Raw genomic sequence first — 18,157 nt, forward strand, 5'->3', positions numbered from 1 at the left:
GTTTACCCATAGCCATATCTGTTGAGGTCACTTTGACATTACTAAGACTGTGTTTGCAATAAGAAGCTTGAAATCAGCTGGACAAAGAATGTTATACATCAGTACTTGTGATTCACCTCAAATCAATTAAAGAGGTTTTCCCACAAACAAAGCACATTTTAATCAATCTTGAAATAAAAATAATTTCCACATTTCAATGTGTTAAAAAAATGTTCCTTTGCGGAGATAATCTTATAAGTGTGCCCTTGTTTTAGGCTGTGACTGTGTCTGACCGTGCAGGAAGATGGTCTGAATTTACCACATCTCCTGGGCAGAGGAGGAACCAAAGGAGTATATAGACATTACAGAATTGGATCACAGATGATTCTTTCTATGAGGTAAAACATTTGCTGCTTGTTTTTAAACATGTTTTACCTCACAGACAAAAATCAGCTGTGTTACCTGAACTTGACCCAAACTTGACTCTAAACCCCAAAATGATTGTAGGAAAGGGTAGGGGGGTAGGAGGCTGCAAAAGGAAGCTAACTGGGGACAAGAACAGGGCAATTGCCCTGCAAACAAATGTGGATAGAAAAATGACTTAACAAAGAGTAAAGAAAAGTTAAAAAATAATAATAATGAACCAGAAAGCGGAGGTCCAAGTGAAGGAGTAGAGCAGGGCCTTGAATGTGTAATTTACTATACTTGTTAATAAAGAAAGAAAGAAATGAAAAAAACAAAGTAGAGCTCCCCTATTTGTAATAATAGGGAATGCAGACAGCTGTGAGCTGGTCTTATTATGCTGGGAAAGGGACAATAGTCATGGACCTTCCCAGCCTATTAGTATCTGCTCACAACTGTCTGCTTTGCCTTTTCTGGCTATTAAAAATGGGAGGACCCCTAAGAAAATTATATAAGGTCCCCTTTATTTTTAATACCCAGCTAAAGGAAAGCAAAGCTGTGGGATAGGAGGCTAACGTTGTTATGCTGGGAAGGTCTATGGATATTGTCCCCTTACCAGATTAATAAGACCAATACTCAACCACCCCAGAAATGGTGCATCTATTAGATGTGCTAATTCTGGAGCTAAGCCTCCACTCTTCCTGATTGCCCTGGTGCCGTGGAAATCAGAGTAATGGTATATGGGGTTGATGTCAGCTTTGTAATGTTAGCTGACATCAAGACCGGGGGTTAGTAATGGAGAGGCATCTGTTAGACATCCCCATTACTAACCCTATATTCAAAAGAAATAAACGCATACACTCAAAAGTCCTTTATTTGTAAAAATCACTCTCCTACAAGTTCCCTCTTTCACCCAATTATTTTTAAAAAACCTACACCGATTCCCGATAGTCCATATCGAATTCCCATGCCGGTCCATCCATGGTAGTCCAATTCGAGGTCCCACCATGATCCCTTTATTCATGGTCCAGTGTACGGAGCCCCATTCAGAGAATGAAGCTCTTTAGACTGGAGCAGCAGCAGGTTCTGGATCTCTTGCTTCACTCTGCCAGAACCACGGCTGTGAACTGAGCTGATGTCAGTAAGGTTACAACAGTTCACAGCTGCTAGTTCTCTCAGTGACGTCACCTCATATCATTCTGGCTCCTGCACTGCCCTTGTAAGAACCGGCGTCTTTGAACTGAGGTAACCGTATTGACGTCACCACAGTTTACAGCAACCGGGTCTCGCGGAGTACAGTGCGAGACCTGGCAATGGCTGCTGCTCCAATCCATGGAGCTTCATTCTCTGAACGGGCCTTCATACACTGGATGAAGAAGACGTGATCGTCGTGTGACCTCCATTTGGATTACGGCAGACTGGTGTGGATTTTTTTTCAGTAAATAGGTGAAAGAGAGAAATTGTTGAATTGTTTTTCTCTTCGTTTTTTCTAATAGAGTTTTTTTCTCTTTGTACTTACTGCCTCTCCATTACTAACCTATGGGCTTGATCTCGGTTTTCATTGCATAGCTGAAATCAACCCAGTATCTTATTACCCTGATTGGCACTACACCAGGGCAATCAGGAAGTGCCTCAGCTAAGCTCCAGAATTAGCGCATCTAACGAATGTACCATTTTTGGGGCAGCTGAGGGCTGGTCAACGACCTATATCCATGGACCTTCCCAGTTTAGTATTATCAGCAACCGACTGTCTGCTTTGCCTTAGCTAGTTATTAAAAATAGGACCCCACATCAATTTTTTTATAGTCCCCCCTTTTTTAATAACCAGCAAAGGCAAAGCAGACAGCTGCAGGCTAATATTAATAAGCTAGGAAGGTCCATAGATATTGGCCCCTTCCCAGCAGTCTGGGTTTGCTCATTAATATTTCCAACCTTTGAAACATCGGTCCAAAGTGTCAGCCGCTAGGTGTCTATCTTCTGTCTACCTCGCTGTACACTGCCTGTTGTCAATTTTAGCTGTAAATATGCTGAGACTGATCACAGGAAGTGGGTAAGTCAGTGTCTATTGCCAAATTACATAAGAGATGTAAGCTTTAACTTTTCCTGTACATATCATACTGGCTTAGGCACCAAAATGAATTTTGCCTTTCTGTGAGTGATGAAGGCAGAAAGACTTTGCTTTTCTAAAGAATTTCTGTGAAAGGGTTTTAAACATTTGTTATTATCTGGAGAAAGGTTTACAGCATACCCCTTCTACATCTGAGGACTGATACTGCTCTTAAAGTTAGATAGCATATTATTTCTGCCATGTGAGCACTTTTATTATCTGGCTAGATATGACACCGGTATGACACAGAATATTTTTTTCAACACATATCAGCTATAAAGATAAATGACAAATTAAAACATAAACTTGCAAAGAAATCCCAAGCAGAACTAGTAAGACTTGAGTTTGCTTGGTTCAGCTTTCAACCAAACTAATAAAAAAAATAAACTTTGGTTTTGTCCATTAAAAAATGTAATGCAGCTTTTTAATGGATGAAATGAAAGATTTTTTTCTATGAAAACTGTGATGTCTTTCACTTTTGGACTATGACAAATATGAACATGCTAAGAGAAGGAAATATTAAAATGTGGGAAACATCAATTGATGATTTCAGCAGAATCTGACACTATTTTATCAATAGAAAGCAAGACAATAGCAATTCAGAACAAATGAGAGCTACTCTAAGGCTATGGTCACACTATCAGTATTTGTTCAGTTATTTGCAGCAGTATTTTTAAGCCAAAACCAAGTGAGGAACAATCAGAGGAAAAGTATAATAGAAACACATGCACCAATTCTGCATTTTTGAGCCACTCCTGGTTTTGTCTTAGGCTGGTTTCACACTTGCGTATGGGAGGGCTGTGGATGGCAGCGTACTTCCTCCCTTCTTCCTCCATGAAACTCCACCTACTTCTCCATGCGTCCTGCGTTGCCCTGCGTACCTATCTTTAACATTAGGTACGCAGGCCATGCGAATGTATGTGGATGTGTTTGACGCTGCGCCAACCGCAACAAAATGAAACATGTTGCGTTTGGCGCAGTGTCAAAACGACGCATGCAGAGGCATCCACATACATTCGCATGGCCTGCGTACTCAATGTTAAAGATAGGTACGTAGGGCAACGCAGGACGCATGGAGAAGTAGGCGGAGCGCAGACGGGGTTTCAAGGAGGAAGATGGGAGAAAGTACGCTGCCATCCGCATCCCTCCCGTATGCAAGTGTGAAACCAGCCTCACAAATACTGATGTGAAATACTGATAATATATTGTGTGAGGGTGACTCACTCAGCTGCCTTCAGATGTAGACACAGGAACGCTTATTATGCAAGTCATCTGCTGGTTTATTATGGAACAGCATAAACCGAGGCAGGGTTTAAGAAAATAAACATGGCCTTTCCGGCATAATGGCAAAAGAAAAGATAAGTCACAGCAAAGTCCTTATGTTTGCAGGATTCGCCCGCTCAGACCACCATATATCTTCAGCTCCTCCTTGAGCCACGTCTGGAGACCTTCCACTCCAAATACACACAGAGAAAAAAAAACAGTGGCTGAGCATTTAACTTCCCACCCACACCCTTGAGGTGGAGATATGGTGAGTAGGTGTCCCGCCCATCTCTTACCTACTAACCAAAAAACCACAGTCCCTTATCATGGCTGATTAACCCCTTCAGCACATATCATGCTGGAAAGAAACACGGATTTTTAGATCATGGATGAAAGCAATCTTCGTGACACATATCTCCCCTCACATACAGTGCCAGTGACCCTGTCACAACTGATAGTGTACCTGTCCCTTAAGGTACCGTCACATTAAGCGACGCTGCAGCGATAGCGACAGCGATGCCGATCGCTGCAGCGTCGCTGTTTGGTCGCTGGAGAGCTGTCACACAGACCGCTCTCCAGCGACCAACGATGCCGAGGTCCCCGGGTAACCAGGGTAAGCATCGGGTTGCTAAGCGCAGGGCCGCGCTTAGTAACCCGATGTTTACCCTGGTTACCAGCGTAAAAGTTAAAAAAACAAACAGCACATACTCACCAGCGCGTCCCCCGGCCTCTGCTTCCTGACACTGACTGAGCTCCGGCCCTAACAGCACAGCGGTGACGTCACCGCTGTGCTTTCACTTTCAGTTTAGGGCCGGCGCTCAGTCAGTGTCAGGAAGCAGAGGCTGGGGGACGCGCTGGTGAGTATGTGCTGTTTGTTTTTTTAACTTTTACGCTGGTAACCAGGGTAAACATCGGGTTACTAAGCGCGGGCCTGCGCTTAGTAACCCGATGTTTACCCTGGTTACCAGTGTAAAATATCGCTGGTATCCTTGCTTTTGCTGTCAAACACGGCGATACACGGCGACCTAGCGACCAAATAAAGTGCAGACCTTCTAGCAGCGACCAGCAATTTCACAGCGGGATCCAGATCGCTGCTGCGTGTCAAATACAGCGATATCGCTATCCAGGTTGCTGCAACGTCACGGATCGCTGGCGATATCGCCTAGTGTGACGGTACCTTTAAACTGGCCTTCCTAGGAATGCACATCTTGAGATAATCATGCAGTTTATATAGGCAGTCGATCACCAGAGCCAAATATTAATTCGTCAGGTGAGATAATCTTTTGATTTGCCCAAAAGATTATCGTTCTTAGCAACACATTGTCTTGTGTAAACAAGATTTGTGCTTGTGAGAACAATGGCAACCTCAGCGCGCAGAACAATCTATGACACAATTAAAGAGGAGTCTGCCTGTGTAAACAGGCTATTATATGACCACCAATAGACAAAGATGTTGCCATTTGGCGGTCGTTTAACGCTGTGTATATGCAGCCTGACCACTTTTGGGTGTAATAAATGAAACCACTTGAAGAGGTATGATATACAGTACTGTAAGCTATTTTCAGATGTGATGTATTAACAATACAATACATGAGAATGGAATTTTCAGATTTCTAGGAATGCTGATAGTTTTCTGAAATGGACAGACAGATACATAGATATTTACTGTATAACACAAGCAACCAGGGTTTTATCCACGTAAAAACTGTTACAAAATTAAAAATGAAATACAACAAAATACATTTCTGGTGGTCAATACTTAGTCAGCTGTCAGCTAATTTTCTATTTTTGATCGAGTCCCCTATATCGTATGAGATTTACCTTCTTCCAGTGGCTCCTGAGGCTTACATGAGGGGAGCTCAGAAGGAAATAGAAACAACATGAGGGCTACAAATACGGCAACAGTGGCATCTGTGACATATCTGAGAAAGATAAGGAAAAATATAGTCATATACTTTGGCCATAAATATTTGCACATATGAAACACTATATAATGAAATTTTACATTATTTAACATGTTCTACAGCAGGGGTGTCAAACTGCATTCCTCGAGGGACGCAACCAGGTCATGTTTTCAGGATTTCCTTGTATTGCACAGGTGATAATTTAACCACCTGCACAGATAATGATTCCTGCACCTTGTGCAATGCTAAGGAAATCTTGAAAACACGCATGGTTTGAGGCCCTCGAGGAATGCAGTTTGACACCCCTGTTCTACAGTGTTATGTGTGTATGAAGGCCATTGGGCGATAGGGTCCCATTTGGGCCCCTCTTCATTCTTGATTTTTCTTAGACTTCCAAGAGCAAGACATTTTTACAACTTTTTAAAATTTGTTTGTAGTTTTAATTTATACCCTGGAAAAATGAGGATGATTTGAACTTTTATACATTTTTTTATTTAAATACTTTTATTTTTTTTTGTTATATTTTTTATTAGTCCCCAGAGGACTTGAAGTTTAGATCATTACAATAAGCAGTAATATTGCAATGTAATGTAAAATCATTAGCAATGAGTGGTTCGATCCATGGAGGATTGAGTTCAAGTCAAACTTTCTGAAATTCTTGGTTTCAATCGATTTAAGACACTTTGAGATTTGATTCACGATTCGCAAATAAACTTCCCAGCACTGCTGAAGCATTAGACAGTGGGATAATGACTTTGTGTGATCATGTGGGCTTTTCCATAATGTCCTGCAGCTATGACATCTAGTCGATTATCATACCTTGTGCAGTGGTGGTCAGTACCTGAGCCATCACAGATTAGAAGTTCCAAGTGGAGCACAGTTTGTTAGTTTTTCATTTCCTGAGTCACTGGGTAAGTCTCTCTCTTCTGTAGAGTGTAAGCTCTTATGGTCAGTGGGGTCCTCTCTCTTCTGTACAGTGTAAGTTCTTATGGTCAGCAGGGTCCTCTCTCTCTCTCCTGTAGAGTGTAAGCTCTTAAGGTACCTTCACACTGAACAACTTAACAACGATATCGCTAGCGATCCGTGACGTTGCAGCGTCCTGGATAGCGATATCGTTGAGTTTGACACGCAGCAGCGATCTGGATCCTGCTGTGATGTCGTTGGTCGGAGCTAGAAGGCCAGCACCTTATTTCGTCGCTGGATCTCCCGCAGACATCGCTGGATCGGTGTGTGTGACACCGATCCAGCGATGTCTTCACTGGTAACCAGGGTAAACATCGGGTTACTAAGCGCAGGGCCGTGCTTAGTAACCCGATATTTACCTTGGTTACCAGCATAAAAGTAAAAAAAACCAAACACTACATACTTACATTCCGCTGTCTGTCCCCCGGCGCTGTGCTTCTCTGCACTGTGTAAGTGCCAGCCGGAAAGCAGGGCACAGCGGTGACGTCACCGCTCTGTTTTCCGGCCGCTGTGCTTACACAGTGCAGAGAAGCAGAACGCCGGGGGACAGATAGCGGAAGGTAAGTATGTAGTGTTTGTTTTTTTTTACTTTTACGCTGGTAACCAGGGTAAACATCGGGTTACTAAGCGCGGCCCTGCGCTTAGTAACCCGATGTTTACCCTGGTTACCCGGGGACCTCGGCATCGTTGGTCGCTGGAGAGCTGTCTGTGTGACAGCTCTCCAGCGACCAAACAGCGACGCTGCAGCGATCGGGACCGTTGTCTGGATCGCTGCAGCGTCGCTAAATGTGACGGTACCTTTAGGTCAGTGGGGTCCTCTCTCTTCTGTACAGTGTAAGTTCTTATGGCCTACAAGGTTGTCTCTCTCTTCTACATAGTAAAGACAGGGAGAACAAACCAGGCAAAGCCTAGTATACCCTCTACTCATGGTAACGTAGTTAACGTGTATATAAGAGGTGGCAAACGCCTGTATATGGAATACTAGGACACACCAAATACTGCCTAAGCAAAAACCACAGAAAAGAAATGGTGCAACAAAGTCCAAAAAGTATATATACAAAAATCTTTATTAGAATAAAAATGTACAAAACAAGGAATCAGAACAATATGGGTGGGTAAAATCTGCTTACAAAATACACGGAGCACATGGAGGCAAAAAACGAACTCACCATGTCAGCAGTCAAATACAGCATAGAGAAAACAAAGGGGAGCAATAGCCCCTACATACTTTACAATCATAGTGCCTAGTGACAGCAAGATATTCGCCAGAGCCCGCAGAAGTAGAAAGCCAAGTGGCACATAGCTATAATAGTGGCATTACAGCGGTACCTGATCAGCTGGTAACACGGGGAGAACGTCTGCTCCAGGCACACCTCTTCTACATAGTGTAAGCTCTTATGGTCAGCAGGTTACTCTCTCTGTTTTGTAGAGTGTAAGCTCTTATGGTCAGCAGAGTCCTCTCTCCTGTAGAGTGTAAGCTCTTAGGTCAGTTGGATCCTCTCTCCTGTAGAGTGTAAGCTCTTATTGTCAGTGGGATCCTCTCTCCTGTAGAGTGTAAGCTCTTATTGTCAGTGGTGTCCTCTCTCCTGTAGAGTGTAAGCTCTTAGGTCAGTTGGATACTCTTCCCTGTAGAGTGTAAGCTCTTATGATCAGCAGGTTCCTCTCTCTCTCCATCATTGTGTAAGCTCTTATGGTCAGCAGGGTCCTCTCTCTCTCTCCCCTCAGCCCCTCGTGTATTTTCCGAGTAATTACAAATACAAGCTTTCCAGTACTGAGATTCGCACAAATTTATTTGCCGCAAATCAAATTTTTGAGGAAAATCTCTCAGAATTTGAAAAATCCTCTCATCTCTAAAAATGACACATCTCCCATGCAGCCAAGGCACAGACTGGACTTTAAAGGTGTGCAAGCATGATGGACACAGGGTCCTTCAATAGGCCTCTGGCTGCCACCAATGCCATCAGCATGCTGCTTTTCAGGAGAGGGGTAATAGAAGTTGGAAAGGACAACTCTCCAATATTTCCCACTTCTTAAATGCCACTGTCACAACAGTGACAGCAGAATGCAAAGGGATAAACTTATGATCTGACCACGTTAGCTAAACTATGGAGCTGGCTGTAGAACACAATTGGCACCCACACTATATGGAGTGGTGCATGCAGGTCAATGGAAATAGTAGGCCTCCCAGTTTGTTAGGTTAGTTATCTACAGTAGGTTAGCTGGGTACGGATACTGACCATACTAATGCAACATTTTACTTGTCACTTTTGAGATTGTGTTTCTTTTTCCTAGGGCACTCATTAAAAGTGTTCATACACACTGTATCAGTATGTGTAAGCATTTTTATGTTTCTACTCATTTATAGGACGTGAGTTTGTATAAGACACTGCAGCTTGCTGATAAGAAACGTGATTGATGTTTAATCAAAATACCATTTTCTATCACATAATATTATTTTTGGGGACAAGATAGTAAATGTGCCATGAATAAAAAAACACACAAAACAATATATACAGTGTTGCACGTTATACCCATTAACTTAAATATATTTTATTTGGATTTTATGTGATATACTACCACAAAATAGCAAGAATTTGTGAAGTGTAAAAGAAATGATACATGGTTTTCTAATTAATTTAAAACTATAAGTCATAAAAAGTATTTGTATCCAGCCTCCTGAGACATTACTAATCACCTTTAACTGCAATTACTACTTTAAGCCTTTTGGGGTATGTCTCTACCCCCTTTGCACATCCAGAGACTGAATTTTTTTCCCCATTCTTTGCAAACTAGCTCTAGCTCAGTGAGATTGGATGGAGAGCTTCTGTGCCCAGTCAATTTCAACTCTCGCCACAGATTCTCAATGGGATTTAGGACTGGACTGGACTGTGACTGGGCGATTCACACACGTGAATATGCTTTGATTTCAATCACTCCATTGTAGCTCTGGCAGTATATCTAGGGTCGTTGTCCTGCTGGAAAGTTGACCTATGCCCCAATCTCAAGTCTTTTGCAGACTCTAATAGGTTTTCCTCCAGGATTGCCCTGTATATAGCTCCGTCCATCTTCCCTTCATCTCTGACCAACTTCCTTGTCCCTGCTGAAAAAAAAGCATCACCACAGCACGATGCTGCCACTACCATATTTGACAGTAGAAATGGTGTTTTCAGGGTCATGTGCAGTGTTAGTTTTCTACCACACATAGCATTGTGCATTTAACCCAGAAGTTCTACTTTCGTCTCATCTCAACAAAGTACCTTCTACCACAGCAAACATGACTATTTGCAAACTGCAAACAGGACTTCTTATGGCTTGCTATAAAAAATGGCTTACTTTTTGCCACTCTTTCATAAAGGCCAGATTTGTGGAATAAACGACTAATAGTTGTCCTGTTCATAGATGTTTCCACCAGAGCTGTGGATCTCTGCAACTCCTCCAGACCATGGGCTATTGCTTCTCTATATAATGTTCTCCTTGCTTGGGGTGCCAGTTTAGGTGGACGGCCATGTCTTGGTAGGTTTGCAGTTGTGTTACTGGCCATTCTATTTTTCGATTATGGATTGAACAGTGCTCCGTGAGATGTTCAGAACTTGGGCTATTTATTTATAAGTACTAGAGATGGGCGAACCCTATCAGTAAAGTTTGGAATCCGTACCAAACACCTACTGTTCGGGCATGGACACCGAACATGGACTTCACCAGGAAGTTCATGTTACTGTCGGGGTTCGGCTGCCTGAACATGGGTGTTTGTAGCGCTGTCATGTGCATGACAGCACGGCAAACACCGCTTCTGATCGGCGGTGAAATCATCCCAGCCAGTCAGAGAGCCGCGGTTCCCTGAGCGTGAGCTCTCAGCTGTGATCGGAGATTTAAAGTTTACCTCCGGTCACTGGTGTCAGCTGATGGGACAACTGGCCCCATAATCTGACACCTGCTGCTGCTAATAACAGCAAGAGCAGGAGCGGCTGATGAGAGTATTCATTAGCATGCTCCTGCGCTGTAAATAAATAATTTAAAAAAAAATGTTGTGGGTTTCCCTGTACTTTTGTTAACCAGCCAGGCATAACTCACAGCTGGGGGCTGCAACCCTCAGCTGTCAGCTTCAGCAAGGCTAGTTATCAAGAATAGAGGGGTCTCCATGCCATATTTTTTAATTATTTAAATAAATAATTAATAAAAACCGGCATGGGTCCCCTCCATTTTTGACAACCAGCCTTGCAAAAGCAGACAGCTGGGGGTTGGTATTCTCAGACTGGTAAGGGGCCATGGATATTGGCCCCTCAGCCTAAGAAGAGGAACCTGCAGCTGCCCAGAAAAAGCACATCTACAGTTATATGAAAAAGTTTGGGCACCCCTATTAATCTTAAGCTTAATGTTTTATAAAAATTGTTTTTTTTGCAACAGCTATTTCAGTTTCATATATCTAATAACTGTTGGACACAGTAATGTTTCTGCCTTGAAATGAGGTTTATTGTACTAACAGAAAATGTGCAATCTGCATTCAAACAAAATTTGACAGGTGCATAAGTATGGGCACCTCACCAGAAAAGTGACATTAATATTTAGTAGATCATCCTTTTGCAAAAATAACAGCCTCTAGTCGCTTCCTGTAGCTTTAATGAGTTCCTGGATCCTGGATGAAGGTATTTTTGACCATTCCTCTTTACAAAACAATTCCAGTTCAGTTAAGTTTGATGGTCGCAGAGCATGGACATCCCTCTTCAAATGATCCCACAGATGTTCAATGATATTCATGTCTGGGGACTGGGATGGCCATTCCAGAACAGTGTAATTGTTCCTCTGAATGAATGCCTGAGTAGATTTGGAGAGGTGTTTTGGATCATTGTCTTGCTGAAAGATCCATCCCCTGCGTAACTTCAACTTTGTCACTGATTCATGAACATTATTGTCAAGAATCTGCTGATACTGAGAGGAATCCATGCGTCCCTCAACTTTAACAAGATTCCCGGTGCCGGCATTGGCCACACAGCCCCAAAGCATGATGGAACCTCCACCAAATTTTACTGTGGGTAGCAAGTGTTTTACTTGGAATGCTGTGTTTTTTTGCCGCCATGCATAACGCCTTTTTGTATGACCAAACAACTCAATCTTGGTTTCATCAGTCCACAGGACCTTCTTCCAAAAAGAAACTGGCTTCTTCAAATGTGCTTTTGCATACCTCAGCCGACTCTGTTTGTGGCGTGCTTGCAGAAACGGCTTCTTTCGCATCACTCTCCTATACAGCTTCTCCTTGTGCAAAGTGCGTTGTATAGTTGACCTATGCACAGTGACACCATCTGCAGCAAGTTGATGCTGCAGCTCTCTGGAGGTGGTCTGAGGATTGTCCTTGACTGATCTCACCATTCTTCTTCTCTGCCTTTCTGATGTTTTTTCTTGGCCTGCCACTTCTGGCCTTAACAAGAACTGTACCAGTGTTCTTCCATTTCCTTACTATGTTCCTCACAGTGAAAATTGACAGGTTAAATCTCTGAGACAGCTTTTTGTATCCTTCCCCTGAACAACTATGTTGAATAATCTTTGTTTTCTGATCATTCGACAGTTGGTTTGAGGAGCCCATGATGCCATTCTTCAGAGGAGATTCAAACAGGAGAACAACTTGCAAGTGGCCACTTTAAGTAGCTTTTCTCATGATTGCATACACCTGGCTATGAAGTTCAAAGCTCAATGACGTTACAAAACAAAAAAAAGTGATTTAGTAAGTCAGTAAAAAGTAGGTAGGAGTATGTAAAACAAGAAAATGATAAGGGTGCCCATACTTATGCACCTGTCAAATTTTGTTTGAGTGCAGATTGCACATTTTCTGTTAGTACAATAAACCTCATTTCAAGGCAGAAACATTACTGTGTCCAACAGTTATTAGATATATGAAACTGAAATAGCTGTTGCAAAAAAAAACAATTTTTATAAAACATTAAGCTTAAGATTAATAGGGGTGCCCAAACTTTTTCATATAACTGTATTAGATGTGTCAATTCTGGTGCTTTGCCTGGCTCTTCCCACTTGCCTTGTAGCAGTGGCAAGTGGGGTTAATATTTGTGGGGTTAATGTCACCTTTGTATTGTCAGGTGACATCAAGCCCACAGCTTATTAATGGAGAGGCGTCTACAAAGCACCTATTCATTACTAATCCTATAGCTACATGGTAAATAAAGACACATCCAGAATAAAGTCCTTTATTAGAAACAAAACAAAACAATTTTCTTTTTTTATTTAAAAATAACAAACACAGTTATACTCACCAAACGCCTATTCCACCGAAGCCCTCGTTCTCCTGTAATAAAGCTAAAATAGAAAAATAACAATATCCCTCATCTATCTGTCGTTCTGTCCCACACCGTAATCCATGTCTGGGGGAGAAATAGTTTTCAACCTGGAGGGTACCAAGATGTGACCATCCAGGCTAAGAACCACTGGTGAACTGCTGCAAGTGCAGCCTCAGTGACTGGCGGTGATGTCATAGAGGTTACCTCTGATCACTGAGGCTATGTTCCCAGCCAGGCTGAACTGCCATGACCTCGGTGACATCCCCACTAGCACCTTGAGAAAAAATCACACCTCTCCATTACTAAGCTGTGGGCTTGATGTCACCTGACAATACAAAGGTGACATCAACCCCACAAATACTAACCCCACTTACCACCACTAGAGAGCAAGTGGGAAGAGCCTGACAAAGTGCCAGAATTGGCACATCTAATATATGTGCTTTTTCTGGGCAGTTGCAGGCTGCTATTTTTAGACTGGGGGGCAATATCCATGGCTCTTTCCCAGCCTGAGAACACCAGCCCCCAGCTGCCTGCTTTAGCAAGGCTGGTTGTCAAAAATGGGCAAGGACCCCACTTCGTTTATTTAAATAATTATAAAATATGGACCCCTCTCTTCTTGATAACTAGCCTTCCTGAAGCTGACAGCTGAGGGTTGCCCCCAGCTGTGAGTTATGCCTAGCTGGTTAGCAAAAATACAGGGGAACCCACGCCATTTTTTTTTATCATTTATTTACAGCGCAGGAGCCGGCTAATAAATACTCAAGTCAGCCGCTCCTGCTCTCGATGTTATTAGCGGCAGCAGATGTCGAATGATGGGAGCAGTTGTCCCATCAGCTGACACCAGTGACTGGAGGTAAATTTATATCTCCGATCACTCCTGAGCACTCACACTGTCTTTTGACAGCATGGGAACCGCGGCTCTCTGACCGGCGGGGATGGTTTCACCGCCAATCAGAAGCAGTGTTTGCCACAGTGTCATGCACATGACGGTGCAGCAAACACTGGATGTTTGGGCCCCCTGTTCAAGTGGTTCGGGTCTGGTTACTGTTCTGGTACCTGAACCGAATTTTTTTGTAACTGTTCGGCCGAACCCGCCGGACCCGAACATCCAGGTGTCCGCCCATCTCTAATAAGTACCACAACCCTGCTTTACTCTTCTCCACAACTTTATCCCTGACCTGTCTGGTGTGTTATTTGGTTTTCATGATGCATTTTGATCCCCAATGTTCTCAAACAAACCTCTGAGGCATTCAAAGAACTGCTGTAGTTATACTGAGAATAAATTACACACAGGTGGACTCAATTTACTAATTATGTGACTTCTGGAGGCAAATTGTCGCTCAGAAATTTACTTAGGGGTATTAGACTACAGAGGGCTGAATACAAATGCACGTCAGAATTTTCAAATTTATATTTTTAAAATAATTAGAAATCCATGTGTCATTTCCTTTACATTTCATAAATACTTGCTACTTTGTGTTGATATAAGGCATACAATACATTTAATTTTGTGGGTGTAACGTGAAAAAATGTGGAAACTTTTACAGGGTATGAATATTTTTCAAGGCACTGTTTATTAACAGGCAGCATTTAGCTTAGTAAATCTGGGTTTACTTGCTCATTTTTATTTAAATATACATTTTGTGAGAGATGATCATAGAGAAGTTTTGTGCTGAATCTGTACAATCCGGCATAATAACTGTTCACAATTCTCGGAAGCACCAACTTTTGAATAGCATTGGATAATAATCGTTAACTGAATATACAGGTACAGGACACTTAGGTAATAATGACCTTACCTACGTAACATTTAAAATGGTTTTTAGTGATGACCGAGTGTGCTCGCTACTCGAGTTTTCCGAGCATGCTCGGGTGTTCTCCAAGTATCTTGGGCGTGCTCGTAGATTATGTTTGTGTCCCGCAGCTGCAAGATTTGCGGCTGCTAGACAGCCTGAATACATGTGGGGATTCCCTAACAAACAGGCAATCACTGCATGTATTCAGGTTGTCTAACAGCCGCAAATCATGCAGCTGCGGGGACACACACACAATCTACGAGCACACCCAAAATAGTTGGAGAACAGCCGCCTATGCTCGGAAAACTCGAGTAATGAGCACACTCACGCATCACTAATGGTTTTCAATTCATATAACAAGAATAGCCATCAGTGTTATAGTATATGAGAACCTCTAATTGATTTTGTAGAGAAAAACAAGCAAACCTTTAAATAATGTTTGTAAAAATGCTAATAAATCAGTAATATATGTGTAATGCCCCAAAGTTGTAGTTTATATGTCTTTAAGTTGCAGCAGCTGCCTCATTAGGTTTGCACAATGTTCATATTTCTCTTGGCAGATAATGTACTTTAGAATTCAGTACACACAGTACAAGGTATATATATTTAGGTATAGAGTGATTTACTTATTATGTTCTTCTATCAGGAGGATGTTAAGAGTTAACAAAACAGCCCTGCTTTCCATATATGCCCATAAGGTCGCATGATCAGACCATATGACATTTTGTGTGCACCAGTGTGTCACCTAAGAATGTGAAGGAGCAGGTAGGAAAGGAGCAGAACTCCTGTAAAAAAGAAACCACAGCTTCAGATAGCGGTGTGATCAGGACTGTGCGTATACAAAAAAGTTAAGACACAGGAATCACTGCACCATTGTTTTATCTGTTTGATTATTCCAGAAAGTAACTGTGATTGCTGCATTGGATTTGAATCTGTGTTAAATCATCATTTGTCTGGATGTACCCATGTATTCATGCAACAAGCAAAGTTTATCAATAGCCTCTCTGGCCTCCCTGTTTTCTGGACTATTTGGAGTGCACTACCTTACATCACACTCCCAGGAAACAGAGGTTAATTAAGTGTACCCTGGCGTCACAAACATTGTTTTCTTTTATTTTTGTCCCTGCCATAGCGAACCGATAAGATCCACACACCACATGGTGCATGACCTATGGCTCAATAGTGCATCTCAGCATTACATATGTATATCAGATGAATTGAGTACATACTTACTCTTTATCACCTTTGTTAAAACTGATAGTTGCCCAGCCTGGGATGAATCCTGGGTCCCTTGTAAACCACAGAATAACCAGCAAGATAAACAGAACCAGAACACAGATTTCTGCAAAAGACATAGACCCCAACTTCTTGTGCTCAGAAGAGATAACTTTATATGCTCGCTTCTCTTTTTCTTTTTGTTCAGGTTTTCCACCACAGCCAAAGTTTTTCTTAAATCTAGAAGGAAAACAGTCTAGTCAATTCCTCACTGGAGACTATTTCAGGTTCCTGGCTTTATGGAAAACAAAATGTAAATTCAGCGCTACAAGAACAAACAATAGACGAAGCTGATGTTAGCAGACAGACAGTATACATGTATGTAGATGATTTCTAGATGTTTTCAGAATTTAACATATAGATAGAGGGAGGAAGGTCACTCCTATTAGATTTGGGTGCACAAATAGGGTTCTACCCCAAATTTTGGAAATGTAATTTTGGTCTTTTATTATGAAAGCAATCTGCAAGACAAAAAAAATGTTTCAGTCTTTATATCAGCCTTCCATCAGAAACAGATTGTAAAAAAAGAAATAAAAGATGAGAATGACATTGTAGCAGCGCTTTAGTTAATGTGAATCGTTGCTGGTCTATATAGCGTTCTAGAGGAGCTTACGATTGATAGCATTTTTTTTATAGTCAAGGGACTGATAATGTTCATAATCCACAAATGACCTCAGACCCATTAATCTTAGAGCATTAAATGGGTATTCCCATCTCAAAGATCCTATCCCAATATTTGCTATGTCTCTTTCCTCATGTGCAGGAATCAGAAAGATTAACTTGCTGAAATTAATTTACAACTATTTGTCATCGGGGATCATACTGTGTGGGTGCCATCATACTGTGTGAGGGCGTTGTGAGGTCCGTCATACTGTTTATAGAAAGCTTGCGGGGACAACACACTGTGGGGGACTGTGTGGGCCATTATATTGTGCGTGTGGGAGGGTTGTGGGAACATTATAAGGTTTGGGAGCTTGTAAGGGATCATTCTGTTTGGGTGCTCTGGGGGTCATCATACTGTGTTGAGTGACTGTGGGTGCCATGTCACTATGTTGGGGAGCTGTGGGGTATCTTACTGTTTGGGGGGTTGTGGAGCCATTATACTATGTATTAGAGCAAGATACTGTTTTTGAGGGCATCATATTGTGTAAGAGGGGCTATGAGTTCAATTAAACTATTTAGGAAGCTAATGGACGACTCTCATACTATGTTGGGAAGTGTTGGGTAATCATACTGTGCCGTGGCTGCTGGGCATGCATAAAGTGGCAAAATTATATGCTAAGTGTCTTATTTTTTTCTTATTTTCAAGCGCAGTAATGCAGCTTAAATGTCATACGTTTCATGTGTGCATGCTATGGCGCTACAGAGTGCAGCTTTATTTGTTAGTTATGTATGGAGATGGTTACTCTTAGTATGCAACTGTACACAACAGTTTTCTGTTTGGAAGTCACGGTCAGTCTATTGATATTTATACATAGGCTCTTTGACTGAGGCCTCCACCCATCAGCCAGTGGCGGTTTTAATCACATCAGGATCATATTTACTCATATAAATGTAGGCTTCAGATCAGTAGAGAAATCATATTGGGATAGGTTCCCAGCAATGGAGGTCACCTTGCCATGGCTGCAACCTTTCTTTTTATTTTCTAGAGCAGTAATGCAATTCGAATGTCATATATTTCATGTTTACATGCTATAGCGCTACAGAGTGCAACTCTATTTGTTAATCATACTGTGTGTTGGGCTTCTGGGGACATCATACTGTTTGGGGAGCTGTGGGGACATCTTACTGGGAGGGGGTTGGACATATTGATGATGATATAAAGGCGGAATACACAGGAGCAGTATGATTTGTTGCTTTTAATAAACTGTCTAAAAAGCAGTAAATTATATGGTTTTGATTAACTGTTGCTCATAAGAATACATTTTGCCATATGCTTTAGCAGTAGCAGAGTCAGCATGCTTAATTCTGCTCAATATTAAGCGATAAAATTAATATTGTTATAAAATAATAATATGCCAATATTGAGCAGAATTAATACCAGCCTGCTTGTTCATCTCTCTGTAACAATCATGGCATCTCATGTGCCCCCTTTCGAAAAATGTTCACCCACCGTTGCTCCTGACAATAATAAGAAGATCTGTGAAGTAGCCTGCGAATAATACCAATATTCAATTGATAGTG

General features: G+C 41.9%; 1 protein-coding gene across 1 annotated transcript in view; it reads right to left on the minus strand.

Annotated features, from left to right (window-relative positions):
• LOC143815283 (solute carrier family 13 member 2-like) overlaps positions 1 to 18,157 on the minus strand; it is a 176,665-nt gene that overhangs the window by 35,127 nt on the left and 123,381 nt on the right. The window contains exons 7-8 of the mRNA XM_077294370.1: positions 15,932 to 16,153; positions 5,573 to 5,673 (exon numbers count right to left, since the gene is read on the minus strand). Coding sequence (XP_077150485.1) covers positions 5,573 to 5,673; positions 15,932 to 16,153 — 323 coding nt within the window. The remainder of the gene's footprint in view (positions 1 to 5,572; positions 5,674 to 15,931; positions 16,154 to 18,157) is intronic.

This window comes from Ranitomeya variabilis, chromosome 3, assembly GCF_051348905.1.
Source record: "Ranitomeya variabilis isolate aRanVar5 chromosome 3, aRanVar5.hap1, whole genome shotgun sequence".
In the NCBI taxonomy this organism is placed as follows: domain Eukaryota; kingdom Metazoa; phylum Chordata; class Amphibia; order Anura; family Dendrobatidae; genus Ranitomeya; species Ranitomeya variabilis.